Source organism: Aquarana catesbeiana, linkage group LG09 (genome assembly GCF_042186555.1).
Source record: "Aquarana catesbeiana isolate 2022-GZ linkage group LG09, ASM4218655v1, whole genome shotgun sequence".
Taxonomy (NCBI): Eukaryota; Metazoa; Chordata; class Amphibia; order Anura; family Ranidae; genus Aquarana; species Aquarana catesbeiana.
This window is the reverse complement of record NC_133332.1, coordinates 212,399,360-212,422,689: the sequence shown is the minus strand read 5'-3', so window position 1 is coordinate 212,422,689 and position 23,330 is coordinate 212,399,360. Positions and strand designations below refer to the sequence as shown.

Sequence of the window (23,330 nt, the reverse complement as noted above, 5' to 3'; positions counted from 1 at the left end):
AGTAATTACTGTGGCTCTGTGTCCCGTGATGTCCTTCGAAAGAAAAGGATTTTACAGGTAAGCTGTTTTAAAAAAATCCTATATTTTATATATATATATATATATATATATATATATATATATATATATATATATATATATATATATAATTTATATATATTTTTTTTTTTTTGTATAAGGATACACTGGACACCCAGCAATAGCACAAAGGCAGCAAAGGTAACCAGAGCGTCCCCTCACAAGTTCACCAACCGTACAAACAAGTGGCATTCACCCCAACATATAACTGGCCTTTGAAGCAAGGAGCAAATGGAAGGGCGTACCCTCGGGTTTCCCCACATCTCCAACATTTAAAATTAGCTTCTGGGTACCTCTGAAGTCTCACAGGTACCCTGTAGCATCCTATAAGTAGCTTGAAACCAGACTCCTGAAGTCACGTAGATATGGAGAATTTATGTGCAAAATAAAGTATAGGTTCACGTTGTTCATTTATAAATTGTTGGTTCAAATTTCTTTTCTATTTCATCAGAAAAGGGGAGCATAATTTTCTATAGGTGTAACAAAAATGGAGTAAACGAGAGAGAGAGAGGTCATGTTGAATTGGAGATGAGTCTTTACACATGGTTTCAAGTGTCTACAACATAGGGATTGAATAAGATTTGGAGGGGGAATAACCAGGACTTCTCCAATTAAGTCCTACCTCCTCCAGGAAAATGGTTATGGACTATTACGGTACCTCATAAACATACAGGATAGATAAAATTTCAGTTTATTCAAAAAATGAACATATTAAAAAAATCTTATGTATAAAAAAAATTTTATGTATTATGTTTTCTTATCTTCCTTGTTGGCTTGTAAAATACTGTGCATTAAATATGTTCTTTGGACTGCTGCTGTTATAATACGCATCCTAATCATGCATGTCATGTTAGAAGGCTAACATCCACACCAATGAGAAAAAATGTGTTCCCTGGCTGGATGCAATACCTCCTTGGAATTATCAAAGTATAGATTAAACTTCGTTACGTGCTGTCACGTACCTGGTAGGTGGAGCCCGGAATGCAGGGAACGGCCTCTCGTATACCTCCGACTCGGGAACCCCTGGTAGTGATGACAGGGGCTCGGGAGTGCGAAGGGGCACAAGTGCCTGACTGGAAGGCTGGAACAGAGAGCTGAATCAGGTAGACAGCTGGGAGGTGTCCTGTAGTCCAGCAGCAGGATGCAGACAACAGGGAGGTGTCTTGTAGTCCAGCAGCAGGATGTAGACAGCAGGGAGGTGTCTTGTAGTCCAGCAGCAGGATGCAGACAGCAGGGAGGTGTCTTGTAGTCCAGCAGCAGGATGTAGACAGCAGGGAGGTGTCCAGCAGCAGGATGTAGACAGCAGGGTGCAGGCAAGCCGGGTCAAACACAGACGGGCAGATCAGGTACAGAAGGTAAATCCGGGAGAATAGTCAAAGTCCAAAAGCTGAGATCAGGGCAGGCAGCAAACAGAGTAGTCAGGAACAGTCCAACTGGTATCAGGTAGCAAATGCAAGTAACAGGGCACAAGGGGTCTTCAGGAACGCTGTAGACCGGACAGCAAGGCAGCAGTGGAACAGTCCTCTTTAAATAGCCCCTTTGGCGCCAAGTGCTGTCACAGGGCGCCACTATTGCGCATGCGCGTACGCACGTTAGCGCCATTGGCGCTATTGCGCGTGTGCGTACGCACGTTAGCGCTATTGCGCGCGCGCGAGCGCCGGATGGCGCTTCTGTGCACAGGCATTCCTTTGAACTTTAGTTTGCTGGGATATTTGCAAGAGGGCTTTTCCTGACACGTGCTTTGTATGTATTGCACTCTCCTCCCTTCTCAACGGTGTGACGAGTTAATTCTCCCCCGTGTGGCGGGCATGCGTCTTTCCGGCAGTGGGCGGGCTTCCCTCAATAGGGAAACTCAGCCCCTGCCCCCGACAATGACGCCCTCAGCGTCATCAATACCGGGGCTATGCGCATGCGCTGGATTGATTCTCGCGCATGCGCAGTAGTGGAGAGCCGGACCCGGTGACGGCGGTGTTCTGACGTTCATAGTGCCGCTTGTCTTCCGGGTTGGGGGCTTATAAGGCAGCCAACGTGTCTGCCTTGTATGGATGGCACTAATTCCACACCCAGAGGGTCGCGATCGTTCAGCAGACTCCAAGTTAGTAATCAGCCTCTGTGAGGGCCATGTTGCTGCTCCCTTTTGACTTTTTAAGCTAAATTACGTTCATGCCTGGGTATACCTCCTGCGGAGGTTCCCATGGATTTAGTATCCTCTATTAATAATTTGACCGTTACGTTATACTCCTCTCCCTAAGGGTTCCTTTGGTGGTTTATATGCTGAAATATCTGCTTTATAGAGGTCGCTGGCCCTCCCCCCTTTTTTTTCCCTCCCTTTTTTTTCCCTCCCTTTCTTCCCCTTCCCTTTTCCCCCTCCCCCCTTCTCCTCCCCTCCCCCCTTCTCCTCCCCTCCCCCCCTTCCCTCCCTTCCTCTCCCTTCCTCTCCCTCTCCCTCGCCATTTGTTCCTCTTCCCCCATTCCCTGGTTCTACCCCCCCTCTTCTTCCCTCTCTATTCCCCCCTTTCTTCCCCTCTCCTTCCCCCTCCCCTTCTCCCCTGTTTTCCCTCACGATGGCTCCCACTTTATTCACGGAGGTGTTATCACTTCTTTGATAATCCATATTCATTACCCAACTTTATTTTTATCTTTGCATATATCAGCTTATCTTGCCAAAAAACCCCCCTTGCTCGCCCCCGGGGGAATGCCCGTCGAGGGCGTCTCGCAAGTGCAGTTCCAGCCCTTAGGGGCAGTGGTTGGTGAGTGCAAACACAAACTTTTGATCAATTACTCCAATGTCATGTTTTTCCTTTTCTCTTTTTGTTCTTTATTGCATATCATGTATTTGTAATGCTGATTATTTCACTTTGTAGAAAATGTACTAGGACGCCTCCTTAAGAAGCAGCTTGACCGCGAAACTGTTGAGGTCACGTTCATAAGTACTCACAAATCTGCCTTCACTTACCCTTGTGGGCACTGTTAAATGCTATTTCAATCAACATTACTGTGAAATTTGTTTGTATCACATTGTTGTTAATCCATATCTATGTCTAGATATGGATTTTTTTAATATGTTCATTTTTTGAATAAACTGAAATTTTATCTATCCTGTATGTGTTTATGAGGTACCGTAATAGTCCATAACCATTTTCCTGGAGGAGGTAGGACTTAATTGGAGAAGTCCTGGTTATTCCCCCTCCAAACCTTATTCAATACTCTTGAAGGATGTTGGTACCCACCAATTACATATTATTTCTTGTCTAATCTTGTGGCATTCCACTTTAATTCTACAACATAGGGAGGTTTTCTGCCCAAAGAGGTAAGGAAATGTTTGACCTGTAGGGCCCCTAAAAAGGCAGCTGAAGAGGGGCCATGGCAAGAGAGGCCATGCCAAAGTCAGCGTCGCACCAAGTTGGTTGGTGCCATTGCCAGCAATAGCCGCCGATTTGGCATGCGATTTGACATTTCAAATCGCATGCCAAATCGCTGCAATGTGAACCAGGGCTAAAAGACAAACCTTTTAATTAGTTATACACATGCTGCCAAAAAGTATGCAGGTGTCTCAGAGCTACCTTATTGGAGAAGTTACCTTATTAGATTATGTTTAGGTGTTCACCTAGTAATACATATTTATTCAAAGAAGATTTTATACAAAAACTATTTTTAAAAATGAAAGAAAAAACTATATACTTTTTAAAGAAATTACTCAGCCATTGCACTTTTTCATTGAGCTGCTTTTCTGTCACTAGGAAGAAAAGAATGGACGCGAAATTCTGCAGATTCGGGAAGAAGATATTATCAAGATTCTTATGAGGAACACGCAAGAAAGTGAAAGTAAACAGGTGGGTCTCTCTTAACAGAAACTGCACACAAATACTTTTACCAGGTAAGCTGTCCTCCGAAGAAGATGTGCCCGCAAACGTCTTCTCAATGTTTTACAAATATTTATTTTAGAAGTGTCTGATATTAGGTTCCTGGCTGCACTGCTTCAGTAATTGTCAAACAGATAAAATTTTAGAAGTAAGATGTGCCATTTTGGAACCAGTAAAAAAAGCAGCAGTGTGGCCCTTAGTTGACAGTATGATTGCAGTCACGTGGATGGCAGATGTGGCATACCTAGGTCTTTTTGTGCTATTTTTCAAACCAAGGGGAGTAATTCAGAGACGTGTGAAGGAACAAGTTGCCCTCAGTAGTTAATTTGATTCCATGTTTTATTCTGTGACACAGCTTATGTCTGTCGTGTTGTACGTTTTTCAGTACTGTTAATTGCTTCAAATGTGTCTAAAACCCAAACATTTTTATTTATTTTTTCTAATTTTGGATTGAGTAGGGAAGAGTTATAATCCCTGCTAGGTTTTTATTGCTTTTTTTTCCCCCACTGAGGATACTCACCCTCTTTATTTGTCTCGGCAATCATTACCACAGAAAGTGATGGCAAATCCACAAAGATAGAGCTGTCATTGGAACAGGTGAGGGCAAATTTTCCAATGAGAAGACCTGTCGTACTGACAACAATCTAAGCATAAATTTCCCTTACTTTGAAAAGATCTCCTTTCACTTCCTGTTGTGTCTTTGGGACAGAAAGTGAAGTCAAATCCTCCAAATAGGACACAGACCGCAAAAGGAAAAGCACAGGTGTTTTAATCCATTTTCTATGCTATCCAAAACTAAAAAGCTTTATATACATTGACTCCTTTTTTTTTTTTTTTTGATCTGTTTGTTAGATCCAAAGAATAAAGCAAAGGCAGATTAAGCCCCCTCCAGATTCAGGCGGTAATCAGCACAAGGATTCCAGCACGTCTTTGTCGCAGTTGGCTGTGACACGTCTGTACAAAGCAGTAGATCGAAGGCTGCTCTGTGCGGTGACGCGGTGGGTAGGAAATGTGTTTCTTCCAATTTCAACAAACCGTGGAAGGCGTTTTAGAGGAAGAACTTGGGGTAAGCCATTAAATACCCTTTTTTTTTTTTTTTTTTTTTTTTTCATGTACATGTATTTTTTTTTTTTTTTTTATTTTAATTTTTTATATAATCTTTATGTACACAATTCTGACAAAATGGTCAAAAATGTCAAAAAGACAATAACGATCAGATAACAGCTAAGAAAGGGAAAAGAACAAAGCAGCCCAAATGGGTATTTGAACATAATATAAGGCCCGGTTGGCCATCCAACATAGAGTGTGTTAGAGACGGAGGCGTCTACTTCGTGGTCATGAGAACATATGAGCCATATCACTATTAATTTGTCTCTAGCCCTGCTACCAAACTTTAGCGGCATTTATGAATCGACACCACTGATTTGGGTAGAGAAAATAAAGCCAGATGGCATCTGATAAAGGAAACATAAAACATTAAAATCAAACAACTAAAATAAAGGAAAAGAAAGAATGCACTCTAATAAATTATGCTAGCAGTCATGTATCAAATATCTTGGGTGATCAAGTCAGGTCTATAGCATTTCTTACAGTTACACTCCTCCTACCGAGGCGGTGTCTGTTGGTTGTGTGTTTGTTTGGGCCTCGTTTACATAATGAATCCAAGTGGCCCAAATTCCATACCATTTATCATGTCTCTCCTAACATGTTGCCATCCACTCCTCTGCAGCCCTAATATCATTGACAAGACTGATCCATTCCGTACGGCTTGGAACTTGTCTGCTTTTCCAGTAGATGGGGATCAATCTCCTAGCCACATTCAGGAGATGAGGCAGGACCGACTTTCGATGAAGGCTGAGAGGGATGGTGGGGGCATGCAGGAGGAAGCCCATTGCAGAGTCAGGGAGGTCTATGTTCAATATAAGGTTTATTTGGGTTATAATGTCCTGCCAGTAAGGTTGTAACTTAGGGCAATCCCACCAAATGTGCAAAAATGAACCCCTATGTCCACAGTCCCTCCAGCAAGCATCTGAGGAGGTTGGGTATATTTTAGCGAGTTCTTGGTAGGGACCCTATACCATCTAGACATTACTTTTAACCCATTCTCCTGCATTTTCGTGTCAACAGAACTAGAGTTAGTAAGGCGGTATAGATGGTCAAGTTGCAGCTCAGTAAACTCATGTTGCTGGTCTCTTTCCCATTCTCGAATGTATATTGGTTTCCCTTTGGGTCCTTGTCCTAATAGCATCTCGTACAGGACAGATATAGAGTGTGGGATTGGGTTGGCAGACATGCACAGCTTCTCAAAAGGGGGGGAGGAGGTGGGGGAGCGTATGGCTTGAGGTAAACCACGCGCAAAATGTTGAAGCTGTCCATGTCTCAATCGTCTGAGGGGAATCTACCGTATTGAGTTCTAAGTTCCCCCAATGGGATTAATCCCTGGTCTTGGAAGAACCAACCACATCTCACTTTGCCGTCTGCCATCCAAGTATGGAAAAAAGACTGGTGTACCCTTGGGGCAAACCAGGGGAACCCTCCCAGGGGGGCCAGTGGGGAGAACCAAGGGGCAAGCTGTCCTGACCTGTTTAGGGTATCCCATAGCTTCAAAGCATGAGCAGTCACTGGAGAAACAAATGCCGATAGACCTCTATATGCCTGGGGTAGCCATGGAGCATGGGATAAGTTGTGGCCAGCCATACATTTTTTTTTTTTTTTAAAGATACCCACACCTTGGTGGACACTCCATGGTGCCAGTCCAATGTCCGCTGCAGGGAAATCGCCTCATATTTGCGTATACCTGGGACGCCCAGGCCTCCCAACCGCTTAGGTCTCTGTAAGGTGCGAAGAGCCAACTGAGGGCTTTGCCCCTGCCAGATTTATTTTAGAAACGTGCGGTTAAGGATTGAAAAGAAACACCTGGGTAAAGAGATGGGCACCATTTGAGGATAAAACAGAATGCAAGGTAACACATTCATCTTTAACACACTGACTCGGCCCATCCACGAGAAGGTCTTCCTGTCCCCACCTGTGTAAGTCTGATTTTATAGTGGAGAGTAGCGGGCGTTGTTACTATTTTATAAAGCTGGGAGCAGAGTGGGGTAAGATAGACACCCAGATATTTCACGTGAGTATGGCACCAAGTCAAGGAGAAAGGATTGCAACTGTGTACGCAAGCTCGATGGGATGTTTAAGGATAGAATTTCAGACTTATTATAATTGATTTTGAAATTGGAAAGTAAGCTGAAATTCTGTAGTTCATTCATGATATTGAGCAGAGAGCTCAGGGGGTCAGCCACATAGAACAGGACATTATCAGCATAAGTGGATAGTTTGTTCCCTTGGCCCAACGCCAAAGTCCTTGGTATTTGGATTCAAGCGAATCCTATTGAGCAATGGTTCCAGGGGGAGGGCGAAAATGAGGGGGGACAAAGGGCAACCCTGTCTAGTTCCATTCTCAATAGTGAAGATGTCCGAAAGGACTCCGTTCACTTTAACTCGGGCTTCAGGGTAGCTATAGAGCGAGGTTATGCCGGAGAGCATGTTAGGGTCAAGCCCCAGCCTGGTCAATACAACTCGAAGGTATTCCCAGTCCACCCTGTCGAACGCCTTTTTCAGCATCAGTGGAAAGCAGGAGACAGGGTAGATGGTCAGTCTGTGTTTGTGCCCAGTGGATCAACTGAATCGCCCGATTAGAATTGTCCCTAGCTTCCCTTCCTGTAATAAACTCTGTGGTCTGGGGGTATGATAGATGGCATTATGGGTTTAAGACAGTTCGCTAGGATTTTTATGTCGGTGTTAAGAAGTGATATCGGTCTGTAGCTTCTAGGGACAGTGTGTTCTTTCCCTTCTTTGGGGAGCACTGTAATATGTGCCAGTAATCCCTCTTTAGGTATACCGGTACCCGAAGCTAAGGAGTTAAAGTAGGCACACATTGGGCTAGACAGTAAGGGGAGGAAAGTACTGTAGTAGGCATTCGTATATCCGTCAGGACCTGGGCTTTTCCCTTTCGGGAGTTCTTTTACCACTGTTTCCATCTCCGTCTGGGTAATAGGCGTCTAAAGGTGTTTGCTAGTTTGGTTAGTAATTTGGGGGGCTTGGGCCTCTGCCAGATATTCAGAATGTGGCCCTGTTTCTGATCTGCCATCGAGCCAGTTGGCAGGGAGATGGTAGAGCTGGGCATAGTAGTCCCTGAAGGCAGCCGCAATCTTAGAGGAGTGAACTACTGGGGAACCCGTCGCGGTTTGGAGTTTATGTGCGTGGCCCGATGCCTGTCGTCTCTTTAGGGCCCTGGCTAGCAGTTGCCCGCATTTATTCCCATACTTATAAAATTTGCGAGAAATGTGGCATAGGCAGGCCCCTATCCGGGCATCGAGCATGTTGGCAAGCTCCAAACTAAGGGATTGGAATTCTGCTGCCAGCTCTGGAGTCAGACAACGTTTATGTTTGAGTTCCGCAGATTGGATCTTTTTTAGAAGGATTTGGAGATCCCCTCACTTTTTTTTTTTTTTTTGTCAGCCTTATGCCCTGGGATATGAACTCCCCCCCTGATCACCGCCTTATGCCCTTCCCATATGGATGCCAGCCCTGCATCATCTGTTGAGTTCTCTGCAATGTACAGGGAAATAGATTCCGATATGCGCTTTGATGCCACTACATCATCCAAGATGTTCTCATTCAGTCGCCATGTCCAGGACCTGGCATCGGACGACAACAGATGTATAGAGAGGGATACCAGGGCGTGATCTTAGAGGGTGATGGAGCCAATTGATGCACTAGACATTGTCTCCAGAGAGAACTGATCCATCAGTAACAGATCTATGCGGGTGTATACGATATGAGTGGCCGAGTAGTAGCTGAAGTCTTTGTCGGTGGGGTGGAGTACCCTCCAGCAATCGACAAGATGGTGGGAGTGCAGGGATTTTCTGAAGTGTTTGAGGAAAACGAAAGAGTGGGTGGAACGTCCCGTAAATGTGTCCATCTTGGGGTTTGGGCTGACATTGAAATCTCCCCCAGGATCAATTGGTCCTCTCTAAAATTGGAGAGGAAGTCTAAGAAGAAGTCTAGGAAGGTGAGCTGTTGAGTGTTCGGTGCGTACACGGTTGCAAAAGTGAATTTACGGCCTAGGATGGTGCCTTTCATTAAAACGTATCTGCCATTGGAGTCAGTTAATTGGTCCACCAGGACAAAGGGGCATTGTTTATATATGGCTATAGCAACTCCGCTCGACTTAGATCGAGGAGAGTTGCTAAGAAACCATTGATTATACAGGTTGGTGGGAAGGCGGGGGACCGAGTCAGTGCGAAAGTGTGTCTCCTGTAATAAAAGAATCTGTGCCCCCAAGCGTTTGTTTTCGAGCTACAGCTTACTGCGTTTGAGGCGATCCCAGGCCACGGACCTTATACGATCCCACTTTCAGGGATGCCATAAGGTATGGAGGTCGTGGAGGTATCCCGAGTCCCCGTCAGGAGGGAGAAGAGACCTGCAAGTGATTGGTCCATGAATCAAGGAGTGCTGAGAAAATAGAAAACAAACATAAAAACCTAGAAAACAGAGAAACTGTCAAGACATACAATGCATTCAAGGGGGACTTTGCCGTAAGGGCATCCCAAGGTATCCAACCACTACTAGTTGGGTATCTCCACTCGGGCATCTGGGCAAAAATAGAGTGGAGGTCAGCAAGTAGCGTGGGGTCCCAAATATGGGACATAACTCCTAGGAGTTGACCTATGTGGGGGAAGTGCCACAGCACCAGGTGCAAACCTGCCAGTGAGTTTACCCCCGTTCAGCATTAAGATCACAGCAGCATCAAAGATGCGCAAACCCAAATTGCCACAGCAGTAGTATAAATCAAAATAGAACCCTGGGGGGGTGGATCCAGGGGGGCAACGGGACAATTTCCCCCTCCGAGAAATTAGTGATGGACAGGCCAGTCAGAGGATGAGTTTGCGGGCGGGCCAGTCAGCCGGAGTTGGCAGGTGAGTGAGCGCCTGAGCGGGCACTGCAGGTCGGTGGATGAGTAGGGGGAGAGTGAGGTGAGTGTACGGACGGGCAGGGCAATCATCGAGTAAGTGGTCAGGCCGGTCGGCATTAGAGTGGAGGTGCTGGCCAGTCAGAGAGCCAGCGGGCGGGGAGCAGAGAGATGACATCTCTCACCACCCGCCCTGCATCACTGCAGTTCTGCCCTCACTGTGCAGCCGCGTGCAGCAGAGAGATTACATCATCTCTATGCTGCCTGCCTTCAGTCTGGCAAGTGATAATCTGCATCTTAGCAGGCCAATGACAATCTGCAGCATGTGGCAGGTGTCGTGGCAAGTGAAAATCAGCAACTTGTGGCAGGGACGTGGCAAGTAAAAATCAGCAACTTGTGGCAGGGACGTGGCAAGTGAAAATCAGCAACTTGTGGCAGGGACGTGGCAAGTGAAAATCAGCAACTTGTGGCAGGGACGTAGCTAGTGAAAATCAGCAACTTGTGGCAGGGACGTGGCAAGTGAAATTCAGCAACGTGTGGCAGGTGACGTGGCAAGTGACAATCAGCATCCGGTGGCAGGGACATGGCAATTGACACACTCAGGGCTCCCACTGATTATGCATTATGGTGAGTTGAACCATTTCATTTTATATTACAATGTAATAGTAGAAATAATGTGCTTCAATCATCCTGACATTATAACAACCATGGTGTCATGATGATGAAAGCGCCAACACCAGCCACTGCCCCGATAACTTTCCCGCAAAAAAAACATATTTTCTGCCAGTGCCCCTCCCGAGACTAGGCTCTGGATCCACCCCTGGGGGGGGGTGGGGGGGTGTCCCTGTAAAAGGAAACAATATCAAGTTAGACATTCAGTTCACATGAGTCCTCTGAGGGGGGAATGTGGGGGAGAGTGCGATGCGGCCTGGGGGGGGGATCATCTCTAGACCTGCGCCTGTTCCATCCCCTGCAGGGCGCCAAGGCTGTGGGTGTGCAGGGAGTGGGATCTCCGGTGAGGGCCTCCAATCTGGAACGTCAATGGTGGGTAATCCCAAGTGTTGCAGGAACTGCGGCAACTTTATTGCGCAAGATGACTTGGCGGCCATCTTTGGTCACCGACAAATTAAAAGGGAAACCCCATCTGTAGACCAGCTTTGCATCCTGAAGGGCCTCAAGTAGTGGCTTGAGGGTACGGCGTTGCATTAAAGGTGCGTCTGGAAAGATCCAGGAAAAAGGACAACTTTGTGCCGTCAAAGTCCACGTGGTGAACACCTCTGACGTGAAACCTTATACGTTCCTTCAGGGAATATTTGTGTAGCTTGCAGATGATTTCCCTTGGCTTGTCTGGGTCATCCGAAGGTCGACGGAGGGCTTTATGAGCGCGGTCTATTTCTATATGATCAAGTGCTTCGTGGCCGAGGATCTGTTTGAAAAGCCCTTGCAGGGAATGAACTATATCCCCGGGGCCAGTAGATTCAGGCATGCCTCTAATGCGGATGTTAACTCTGCGACTTCTATTCTCAGTCATCCATCTGATCTATTAAAGAGTTAATCCGTCGGTCCTGTGTCTTGCAGCGTTCATGAAGTGCTTGCAGGGCAGGTGTAACCACTTCCCATTGTGACTCCAAATCCTCCACTCTGCCCCCAATGTGTGTTGTATCAGCCTGCAGTGCCTCAATGTCCTGCCTAAAGGCCTTCTCAACTCTGTGAGCAAATGGCTCCAAATCAGCTTTGGTGGGGAGGGAGAGAATAAGGGCCCACATATCTTTGTCCCCATGTCATCTCCCACCGCTGAGGGAGGTATTAGGCTGGCTGAGCTGGAGGGTGAGGCGGTGGGAGGCAGCGAGGGAGATGGTAGCTGTGGAGAGGGGATAGGAAAGGCTGCACGTGTGGCCTGGTATTTACCGGTCGGTGCCATCCTGGAAGTCCCTGCTGCGGCGAGGCTCCGAAAAGTACTGGTCCAGGGATCCAGACTGGTTCCTAGAGGTCTGTTGGGGCATGCCGGGACGTCCGCCGTCTGGATGGCATGGTTTGGTGCTGAAATCTCCCCAGGAGAGCTGCTGTGGGTGCGGTATCTGCGGTGGGTTCACGTAGCTCCTTTAACAAGCGTCCTCACACACTCATGCCGTGGCCACGCCCCCTTTAAAATTTATTTTTTAAGGTTTGCATCCAAAATAAACAGTTCAACAAACAACGTGGTTTGTGATTAACAATAATCTCCATTGTAAATAAGCAACTGGGAAATATGATCTTAAATTGTATGTATAAAAATAGTACCAGGAAAAAAGGACTCACAGGTTAATATTTCAATGTCTTCCAAAATGAATGACAAGTTGCACATGAACCAGAATGCTATTTATAATTGTGTGTATTATGTTTTCATATACATATTTATTAGAACTTTGCTGAATTCTTATGCACCGCTTCTGCAATAAATCTGAGAAACTGCTTTTTCCCTAAATGTCTTTCAGGACAGCACCTGATATAGTAGCTGCTCCACTTCCCAACAGGAAAGCCCACTTGCACCAAAGTTTTTAAAAGGAGGATTCTCCCCACAGCCCATCAGTTTTTGTGTTTCCTTCAGCAAGGGAACACCTATTGGGAGTCAAGGTCTCTGAGGTGCTGTCCTAAAAGAGGCCAGGCTACCTGCTCCACCATACCTTTTTTTTTGCCTCTAGAGAGGTGGCTGATGTGTGGGCTCCTTCTCCCTCTTCAGCTCGAGAAGAGACTGTACTGCTTCACGGATCGCTGCTCTTAGGCGGTGGCAGGACTGGCCGCTGGTCTATTTTTCCCCCGCCCATTCGGCGCTACATGCTGCCGCCATCTTTTTTAGGTGGCAGAGTAGAGACCTGCATGGCTGGAAGTGAGGTATCTGGCAAGGGGCAACACCGTGGAGCAGGCGCGCGGTGTCCCTACCTCCGGAAGTAGCACAGAGGGAGGAGCGGATCTGGTGCCTATGTTTCTGGCGCAGCAGCGCTAATGGAGTCTGGAACCGGCTGTTTAGCCATATACAGCGCAGCAGCACCACTATGGATTCGGTGGCGGCAGCGAGTGGCACAGGCACCAGCAAGGCCCAGGTAAGGGCTGTATGGGTGGTCTGCCCCATATATGGTGCCTCTCTCTCACTCCCCCCTTTTTTTCCCCCTGGTAGCTGGGCCCTGTCTGGGCACATGGAGTTCTGTGTTTATGCTTCCTGTGCACCTGTGGTGAGCCTATTAGGAGGCAGGTTGACTCACTGGGAAGTTTTTTATCTTTTATTTTTTTGGCAGGCTAAGAGCTCTGACTAGGCGGTTAAAAAGAAGTATCCTTCATGTAAAGCAAATGTACCTGAGGGATGTTCCCTGTGGATTCTTTCCCTGGTGGAGAAAACACCCTTCACAGCTGTTGGCCAGATCAAGAACACTCCCCAGGAGGTAGGTGTATGTGTGTCAAAGTTAACAATCAAGAGAAGACTTCACTAGAGTGAATACAGAAGGTTCACCACAAGATGTAAACCATTGGTGAGCCTCAAAAACAGGAAGGCCAGATTAGAGTTTGCCAAACAACATCTAAAAAAATCCTTCACAGTTCTGGAACAACATCCTATGGACAGATGAGACCAAGATCAACTTGTACCAGGGTGATGGGAAGAGAAGAGTATGGAGAAGGAAAGAAACTGCTCATGATTCAAAGCATACCACCTCATCAGTGAAGCATGGCAGTGGTAGTGTCATGGTGTGGGCATGTATGACTGCCAATGGAACTGGTTCTCTTGTATTTATTGATGATGTGACTGCTGACAAAAGCAGCAGGATGAATTCTGAAGTGTTTTGGGCAATATTATCTGCTCATATTCAGCAAAATGCTTCAGGAATCATTGGACGGCGCTTCACAGTGCAGATGGACAATGACCCGAAGCTTACTGCGAAAGCAACCAACTAGCTTAAGGGAAAGAAGTGGAATATTATGCAATGGTAAGAAAAAAATAAAAAACTAAATGTCCAAAACACACTGAGGAGAGTAAGCTACAAAATGATTTGTTTTATGTAAAGAGCTAACGCAAACTAAGTATGCACAACCACCCCTAAAAGATAGATATAGTGGGTATACCAAAAATAAGGAATCCCACCAAACTATACCCTCCCTGTAAACAGTATACAATCCCACATGGATGAGTGAGGAAGCCTGCAAATGGAGGGGTCCCTCCCTTCCTCAATATATAGCACTCCCCTGTAGCACCTATAATACCCCCTACTACCTGAAATTACAGGCTGAACCATGCAATTCCTGAGGGGACAGCGTGATAATGCTAATGCAGTAAATGTTCACGCTGTTCCCAAGCACGAATAGCTCAATGGCTAGCTATGGCACCTGCAGTCCGTCAGTCGGTCAGAAAAAAAAAAAAATTATGCAATGGCCAAGTCAATCACCTGACCTGAATCCGATTGAGCATGCATTTCACTTGCTGAAGACAAAACTGAAGGGAAAATGCCCCAAGAACAAGCAGGAACTGAAGACAGTTGCAGTAGAGGCCTGGCAGAGCATCGCCAGGGATGAAACTCAGCGTCTGGTGATGTCTGTGTTCCAGACTTCAGGCTGTAATTGACTGCAAAGGATTTGCAACCAAGTATTAAAGTGAAAGTTTGATTGTTAATCTGTGCCATTACTTTTGGTCCCTTAAAAAGTGGGAGGCACATATACAAACTGTTGTAATTGCTACACCGTTCACCTGATTTGTATGTAAATACCCTCAAATTAAAGCTGAAAGTCTGCAGTTAAAGCACATCTTGTTCATTTCATTTCATTTCAAATCCATTGTGGTGGTGTATAGAGCCAAAAAGATTAGAATTGTGTCGATGTCCCAATATTTATTGACCTGACTGTAAGGCGTTTTCCTTTTGATGAAGACCCAGCAGCACTTTGGAATAAGGTTCCTAAACTGGATGTAGCCTTTTCCCCAAGTATCCAGATCAACTGACCTAGCATTTGAGGACATGGGAATACTAAAAGATCCCATAGACCAAAGGATGGATCAACAACTTAAGAGGGCTTGGCAATCCAGCATGGGCAATCTTAAACCAGCTATGGCTACTACTTGCATTTCTAGAAATATGGAGTACTGGGTAAACCAGCTAAAAGCCCACATTATAGCGGATTCACCCAATCCTTGATTCTTGCTCAACCCCGTCAACGGCTGTAGCTTACATTGCAGATGCATCTGCAGAATCGATGAGGATGACCGCAAAATCTGCAGCCTTAACTAACTCAGCCAGAAGAGCCCTGTGGTTGAAGATCTGGCCAGGGGATGCGGTATCCAAAACTAAACTATGTGGCATTCCGTTTTTATGGGAGATCTTTTATTTGGTCCTGATTTAGATTCAGTGCCTGATAGAACAGCTGACAAAAAGAGATCTTTCCCCATTAAGAAGAAAAAGCAACCAGCTAAATGGCTTTTTCGACCTCAAAGGGTTTGGGAACAAGGCAGTAAACACCAGGAGAAAAGAAATGGGTCAGCACAGAAGGGCAGAGGGAATGTCCTTTTCATCAACAGAGGGAATTGCAGTAATCCTCTTCTTTGCCCCTTCTGGGGAGAAATTGCAGGGAGACCTGGACAAGGCCCGTAGTCATTTGGAAGCCTTGGGTTGGACTGTGAACCTTCAAAAATCAAACTTCAGTCTGGCTCAGCAGGTTCAATTTCTACATTACCAAATAAATTCAGTAGAGCAAGAATCTTTCTTTCGGAAGAGAAGAGAAACAAGGCCAGAAATGTAGCGGCTATGCTACAGACAAATCGGGAGGTAACGATCAGTAAGGTTAGGTCAGCCCTGGGAACCTTAAAGTGATTGTAAGGCTTCGTATTTTACTTTTTTAAAATAACAAACCTGTCATACTTACCTCCACTGTGCCGCTCGTTTTGCACAGAGTGGCCCTGATCATCTTTTTCTGTGGTCTCTCGGCGGCTCTCCCGGCTCCTCCTCGCATCAGATAACCCTCTAGAAGAGTTCTCCCAGGGGGTTACCTTGCAGGCGTGCTCCTGAGTCCAGCATTTGCATCCATAGACACGAATGCTGGACTCGGCCCCGCCCCCCAGTGCCCGCGTCATTGGATTTGATTGACAGCAGCGGGAGCCAATGACTGCGCTGCTATCAATCTATCCAATCAAGAGCCGGGACCCTATGCAGATAGGGAGAACGCATCTCTGCCGAGGGAAATACGGGGCTCAGGTAAGTAAAACTGGGGGGCAGGGGGCCGGTCACTGCCAGAAGTTTTTTCACCTTAATGCCTAGGATGCATTAAGGTGAAAAAACACAAGGGTTTACAACCCCTTTAACCTCAACAATGCCAGCCATTCAATGGGCAAGGTTCCATTTCAGGCCTCTCCAGAATTTTCCCTTAATTTGGGACCACAGTCCAGAAACCTTAGACACAAAAGTAAAGCTCCCCACCAGGGTCAAGAGAACCCTTTTTACATAGTTACATAGTAGGTGGGGTTGAAAAAAGTCACAAGTCCATCAAGTCCAACCTATGTGTGTGATTATATGTCAGTATTACATTGTATATCCCTGTATGTGGTGGTTGTTCAGGTGCTAATCTAATAGTTTCTTGACACTATTGATGCCCCCTGCTGAGACCACCGCCTGTGGTAGGGAATTCCACATCCTTGCCGCTCCTACAGTAAAGGACCCTCTACGTAGTTTAAGGTTAAACCTCCTTTCTTCTAATTTTAATGAGTGGCCATGAGTCTTGTTAAACTCCCTTCTGCGGGGGTGTGGCCAGGCAGCGGATGTAGCTGGACGCGCACTCTGTTCTTTCTGGCGAAACTACGCTCTTTAATCCCGAAGACTCACCTTACAAGTCAGCAAACGAGACTTGCCGGTTGTCAGAAAGTCCCCCGAGTGCTACTCAGCTCTCAACGGCACGATTACCGCCCGATGTCCGCCACAAGAAGACAGAACGCGGCCCAAAATGGCGCCCAGGCACAGCACTCTGCTAAAGAACTCCACAGAGAAGTGGCAGAAAAGTTGTTTTCCAGGCCCCTTGCCGTGGATCCCACCATTGCATCTGGTACACCGGAGGACTCGTCCAGAGGTATATCCGAAGCCGATGACACAGTGCCCCGGGAGGATGCCAGTGGATCGGGGTTTGCTTGGGACGCAGTAAGTACCCCAGAGGGTGGCTCCAATAGGCCTCATGTCCCCACCAGCCCCACTGCTGACAATGAACCCTCTCAGAGACATTTTTGCGGCAGTAAACACATGCAATGCTTCTCTGACAGCCCTTACAGCTGAGATAAAAGGGGTAGAAGCTGAAATTGCTTTCCTGCGGCAAGACGCCCAAAAGCTTAGGGAAATAACCTCTGCACTAGATGGGAGAATCCGCTCCATAGAGGATGACATGGCGCCCATGCAAAGGGATCTCACTTACAAAAATCATCTCCTCACACAGCATTCCTCTTGTTTAGAGGAATTAGAGAACAGAATGAGAAGAAATAATATCTGAGCGATTGGGCTGCCTGAAAGAGTTGAAGGAAACAACCCAGTGCACTTTATTGAAAAATGGCTAGTGGCTGCTTTTGGCAAGGATGTGTTTACCTCCATGTTCTCTGTGGAGCTGGCACACAGAGTTCCAGCTAGGCCTCTGCAACCGGGAGCCCCTCCAAGACCCTTTCTATTCAAGCTTCTTCATTATAAAGACAGAGATGCAATACTGTACAATGCCAGGATTAAACCGGAGGCCCTAAAAATTGACAACGCCAAAACATCCTTTTTTCCAGACTTCTCTGCTGAACTGCAGAGGCAGCGCATAAAGTTTATGGAAGTCAAACGATGCCTTAGGTCCCTTGATTTGAAATACGCTATGCTGTACCCTGCCCGCCTTAGGGTAGAAGCACTGGGCTCAGTGCATTTCTTTGATTCACCATCTGCGGCTGCACAATGGTTGGATCGGGAAGAACAGTCGATTCGGGAAGCTCTCAACCGGCGCCATAACCCTCTTGACAGGTAAAGTACCACTTTAAGAGGCATCTTATTGTTCTTTCATTTCCAAATGCCAAGGCGGAGAAAGCTGTTGATGTATGGACTTATATTTCCTACCAGGCTACCTATTCTAGCTTTTGAGAAGTTGTTAAGACACTAAAGTGCACTTCCACTATTGCCCCCAAGATGGTCTGGTCCAGACCTCCCATTGCTTTTTGGCAACTCAGTTTGGCCATGTTGGCCAGTTACTTATTGTTTTCTTACATCTCTGACTACACCACCGCTGGACCTCTGCCATTATTACCCCTTTTGCTCCGCATTTCTCCCAATCCCTGCGAGACTAACTCGTTCCCCCTCTTTGTTACCTTGCTCACTGGAACTGCTGACTTCTGATCGCTATTTTCCCTCAGGACACTGGAGAAAAATGTTCTCTTCATTTTGCTCATACCTTTTGCTCTCCAGTCATACTGTGTTATTTTCTAAAATTATCCTTGTTATTACTGATATATTGATGCAATGTCCAAGATAACCAGAATTTTGTCCGGGGTTTGAATAATTCTGTTAAACAATTGGCTTCGCACAGTTAAGCGTATTAACGCGGATGTGATCTGCCTACAGAAGACTCATCTTCCCTCAACTTCCACTCCTCAGTTCGCCGTACGACAGTTTTGTCATCAGTACCATGCTACTTATTCGGTGTACTTGAGGGGAGTGAGTCTCCTAGTGAAACGTGATGCGCAGTTCTCTGCTGTGCAAGTTAAAATTGATCCGGATGGCCACTACATTTTCCTTTTGTGTTCCCTTTACGGGACTAAAAACATATTGGCAGGGTTGTACATTCCACCTCCATTCTCATCTAGTATCCTCATAAATTTAGCAGACTTTGTCACGCTTTCCAGGTATGCCGGTCTTGGTCATAGGGGACTTTAACAATTACATTGATCACGATAGGGACGAGCTGCATGCCCGGTCAGGGGACAGGTCACAGAGACTACACGCTCCTACCCCCTTTGCTTGCCTAGAGATGGGTCTTACTTATCTTTGGAGAATGCGTAATCAAGAAGCCGAGTGTATTCATGCCAGTCAGCCTCAGTAGGGGGTTTATCCAGAATTTTATATGGGGTTTGGGAATGACCTTCTGTTATCATTGGTTGAATCCTCGCAATACCATACCAGACAGGTATCTGATCATTCTCCATTCTCGATAGATTTACTGGTGGGGGCGGTTAAAAGTAATCCCCTATGGAAACTCAACCCCTTCTGGCTAACACTTATCCCGTACCCTGACCCGATACCAGAACTTCTCACAAATTTTTTCAGACATAATATAGATTCAACAACTATAGGTACGGTGTGGGAAACAGCAAAGGCATACCTACACAGACAATTTATCAAAGTGATATCCCAGATCAAATCTTCTACTAAAAAATGGGAGACATCAGTATTAGAGGAAGCGCAGCGCTCAGAGGCAAAATATGTAGCCGACCCTTCTGATGACACTAAAAGGACATGGTTGGCAGCTCAATCCATGCTTAGGGAGTTATCTCTACAGTTGGCAGAAAACAAAAGATTCTTTTTACAGCAGAGTCACTTTGAGGAGGGGGAAAACACAGGGCATATGTTAGCAATGCTGGCTAAATCGCAACAGTCGTCCTCACACATAGGGGTAGTAAATGACGCACAGGGTGTGCCATGTTATACCACTAAATCCATCATAGATGTTTTTAAGCAATTTTTCTAAGATGTTTATTCTTCTAAAGTTCAACCCTCCAAGAAAGATATCTCTTAATTTTTAGACAAATATCCCATTCCCTGCTTGTATGCTTCGGACTTCGCCCTGCTCAATGCTCCTCTAACAGAAGACAATTTGTTAGAAGCCCTAGCTCATCCACAAAACAGCCGGGCACCTGGGTATAAGCGTTATTCTGAACAACTCATCCCAACCCTCCTAAAAGTTTACAACCAGGCTTTTGAGACAGGGACTCTTCCTACCTCTATGAACAAGGCCCTTATAGTAGTACTGTTAAAGCCCGGCAAAGATGCTTTATCACCAGACTCATATAGGCCTATTTCACCACTCACATTTGATGTCAAACTACTGTCCAGAGTACTGGCTAATAGACTGGCCAAATGTATTCAACAGGTGATCCACAGAGACCAATCCGGCTTCATACCGACAAGATCTACATCTCAAAACATGCGTAGATTATTTCTTAACCAGTTGCTGACCGCCGTTGTACGTCGGCACAATGGAACGGGCAGGCATAAGGACTTACCTGTACGTCCCTGCCTGCCCGAGGGCGGGGGTCTGATCGGACCCCCCCTCTGGTGCCTGCGGCGGTCAGATTCAGGTCAGCGGCGATCGGAGGTGAGGGGGAGGCCACTCATTCGTGGCCACCCCCTCACGATTGCTCCTGGCGAATGACAAGCTTCCTCGGCTTCTGTAATATAAACAAAAGCGGAGGAAGTGATGTCATCTCTCCTCGAGCCGGTCTTTTCGTTCCGGCGCAGAGGAGAGAAGACAACAATGTGAGTTTGCACAACACTACACTTACAGTAGAACACGCAGGCACACTTATCACCCCCCTGTACCCCCTGTCACAGTGACACCAATAGCAGTTATTTTTTTTTTTTTTTGCATTGGTGTCAGTTTGTGACAGTTATAAGTGTTAGGGTTAGCCCCCTTTTAGGTCAAGGGTACCCCCCTAACCCCCCTAATAAAGGTTAACCCCTTGATCACCCCCCATCGCCAGTGACCCTAATACAGCGACAGGGACCCCCATATACTACCTAATAAAAGTTTTAACCCCCTGATTGCCCCCTAGTTAACCCTTTCACCAGTGATCACCGTATAAGTGTTACAGGTGACGCTGGTTAGTTTGTTTATTATAGTTTTAGGGCACCCGCCGTTTATTACCTAATAAAGGTTTAACCCCCTAATTGCCCAGCGGTGATATAAGTTAAGTTTTTAAGGTCAGATAAGGTCTGCGTCGCCCCAGGCAGCGTCAGGTTAGTGCCAGTACCGCTAACATCCACGCACGCAGCATACACCTCCCTTAGTGGTATAGTATCTGAACGGATCAATATCTGATCCGATCAGATCTATACTAGCGTCCCCAGCAGTTTAGGGTCCCCAAAAACGCAGCAACTGTGTTTGCTCCCACGATACATAAAGCCGTGACTCCAGCGCTGTCGGAGGTGATTTCATCACCACAGTTACATACTTCAGCATATATGCCGAAGCGTGGGGGCAGCAGTCGGCGGAGGAGCGATTTGCTCCTACCTTTTGCGGGAGGATGCCCCCATGCTTCGGCATATATAAACGGTGCATTTATGCCCATCATTAGAAGTGGGTGGATGAAGGGAGGTATTCTAATGGTGGGCATACCCACCGATCAATCACTTTTTTTCATTCAGCCCACAGGCTGCATGAAAAAAAAGTTTACAATATATGCCCAACAAGACCAGCAACGTACTGGTATGTTGCTGGACTTTGAGTGGTTATACCAGAATGATGCCTGCAGGTTTAGGTATCATCTTGGTATCTTTCCTTTCAGCCAGCAGTCGGCTTTCATGTAAACGCAATCCTAGTGGCTAATTAGCCTCTAGACTAGAGGTCGACCGATATGGGTTTTTCTCTGGCCGATGCCGATATTTAGAAATCGCAGTGGCCGATGGCCGATATGCGATGCCGATTTTTTTTTTTGGGCCGATATATTAGGCCGATTTTTTTTTTTTTTTTTTTTTTTTCTCCTCATCTCATAAAATCTAACAGGCCCCTTTCACACTGGGACATTTTTCAGGCGCTTTTGGGCTAAAAATAGCGCCTGTAAAGTGCCTGTAAAACGGCTCCCCTGCAGTCTCAGTGTGATATTCCGAGTGCTTTCACACTGAGGCGATGCGCTGGCAGGATGTTAAAAAAAAGTCCTGCAAGCAGCATCTTTGGAGCGGTGTATACCGCTCCTCCACCACTCCTGCCCATTGAAATGAATGCGCACTGCTGCCAAAGCGCCTGCAAAGCGTTTCGGCAGCGGCGCTTCAGGGGCGCATTTAACCCCTTCCTAGCTGGGTTATAAGCGCCCCGCTAGCAGCCGAATAGCGCCGCTAAAATGACGGTAAAGCGCCGCTAAAACTAGCAGCATTTTATCGTCAACGCATGCCCGCTCCAGTGTGGAAGCAACCTTAAGTGATACAGAAAATTTTTTACAGTTAAACATTTATTAAACAAAACAAACCTCCAATCAGTTCACTTGTATGTAGAATTTAGATTAAAAAAAAATTTAAAAAAATTATCTTAAATATTAAATACACAAAAACAGGTAATCAAAACTTTTGGATGAAAAAAAATGGGCTAATTTTACTGCTTAGTTTTTTTTTTTAATTTATTAGTGCATTTTTTCAAAAAATATTGCGTTTGTAAGACCGCTGCGCAAATACCGTGTGACATAAAATATTGCAACAACCGCTATTTTATTCCCTAGGGTCACTGCTAAAAATATATATATATATATATATATATATATATATATATATATATATATATATATATAATGTTTGGGAGTTCTAAGTGATTTTCTAGCAGAAAATAATGATTTTTACTTGTAAGCAACAAGTGTCAGAAAAGATTTGGTCTTTAACCACTTGACGACTGCCTCACGCCGATGTACGTCGGCAAAGTGGCACGGACAGGCAAAATCACGTACAGGGTACGTGATTTGCCTTCCGCGGGTGGGGGGTCCGATCGGACCCCCCCCCCGGTGCCCGAGGCGGTCGTCTTTTGTCCAGCGGCGATCGGTGATGAGGGGGAGACCATCCGTTCGTGGCCCCCCCCTCGCGATCGCCGCCGGCCAATGAAAACACTCCTTTGCTGCTGTATGCTAAACAGCAGCAAAGGAAGTGATGTCATCTCCCCTCGGGTCGGTATTTTCCGTTCCGGCCCGAGGAGAGAAGACATCTATGTGAGTGCACAACACACACACACACAGTAGAACATGCCAGGCACACAAAACACCCCGATCCCCCCCCCGATCGCCCCCCAATCACCCCCCCCCCCCCCCCTGTCACAAACTGACACCAGCAGTTTTTTTTTTTTTTTTTTTTTTCTGATTACTGCATAGTGTCAGTTTGTGACAGTTACAGTGTTGGGACAGTGAGTATTACCCCCCTTTAGGTCTAGGGTACCCCCCTAACCCCCCCTAATAAAGTTTTAACCCCTTGATCACCCCCTGTCACCAGTGTCACTAAGCGATCATTTTTCTGATCGCTGTATTAGTGTCGCTGGTGACGCTAGTTAGTGAGGTAAATATTTAGGTTCGCCGTCAGCGTTTTATAGCGTCAGGGACCCCCATATACTACCTAATAAATGTTTTAACCCCTTGATTGCCCCCTAGTTAACCCTTTCACCACTGATCACCGTATAACCGTTACGGATGACGCTGGTTAGTTCGTTTATTTTTTATAGTG

The 23,330-nt window shown here is 46.2% G+C and overlaps 1 protein-coding gene across 5 annotated transcripts in view; it reads left to right on the top strand.

The window, feature by feature from the left end:
- SNAPC4 (small nuclear RNA activating complex polypeptide 4) overlaps positions 1-23,330 on the top strand; it is a 194,864-nt gene that overhangs the window by 115,143 nt on the left and 56,391 nt on the right. For all 5 annotated transcript variants that reach the window (XM_073599659.1, XM_073599658.1, XM_073599662.1 and 2 more), the window contains 2 exons: positions 3,819-3,911; positions 4,794-5,007. In XM_073599659.1, the coding sequence (XP_073455760.1) occupies positions 3,819-3,911; positions 4,794-5,007 (307 nt within the window). The remainder of the gene's footprint in view (positions 1-3,818; positions 3,912-4,793; positions 5,008-23,330) is intronic.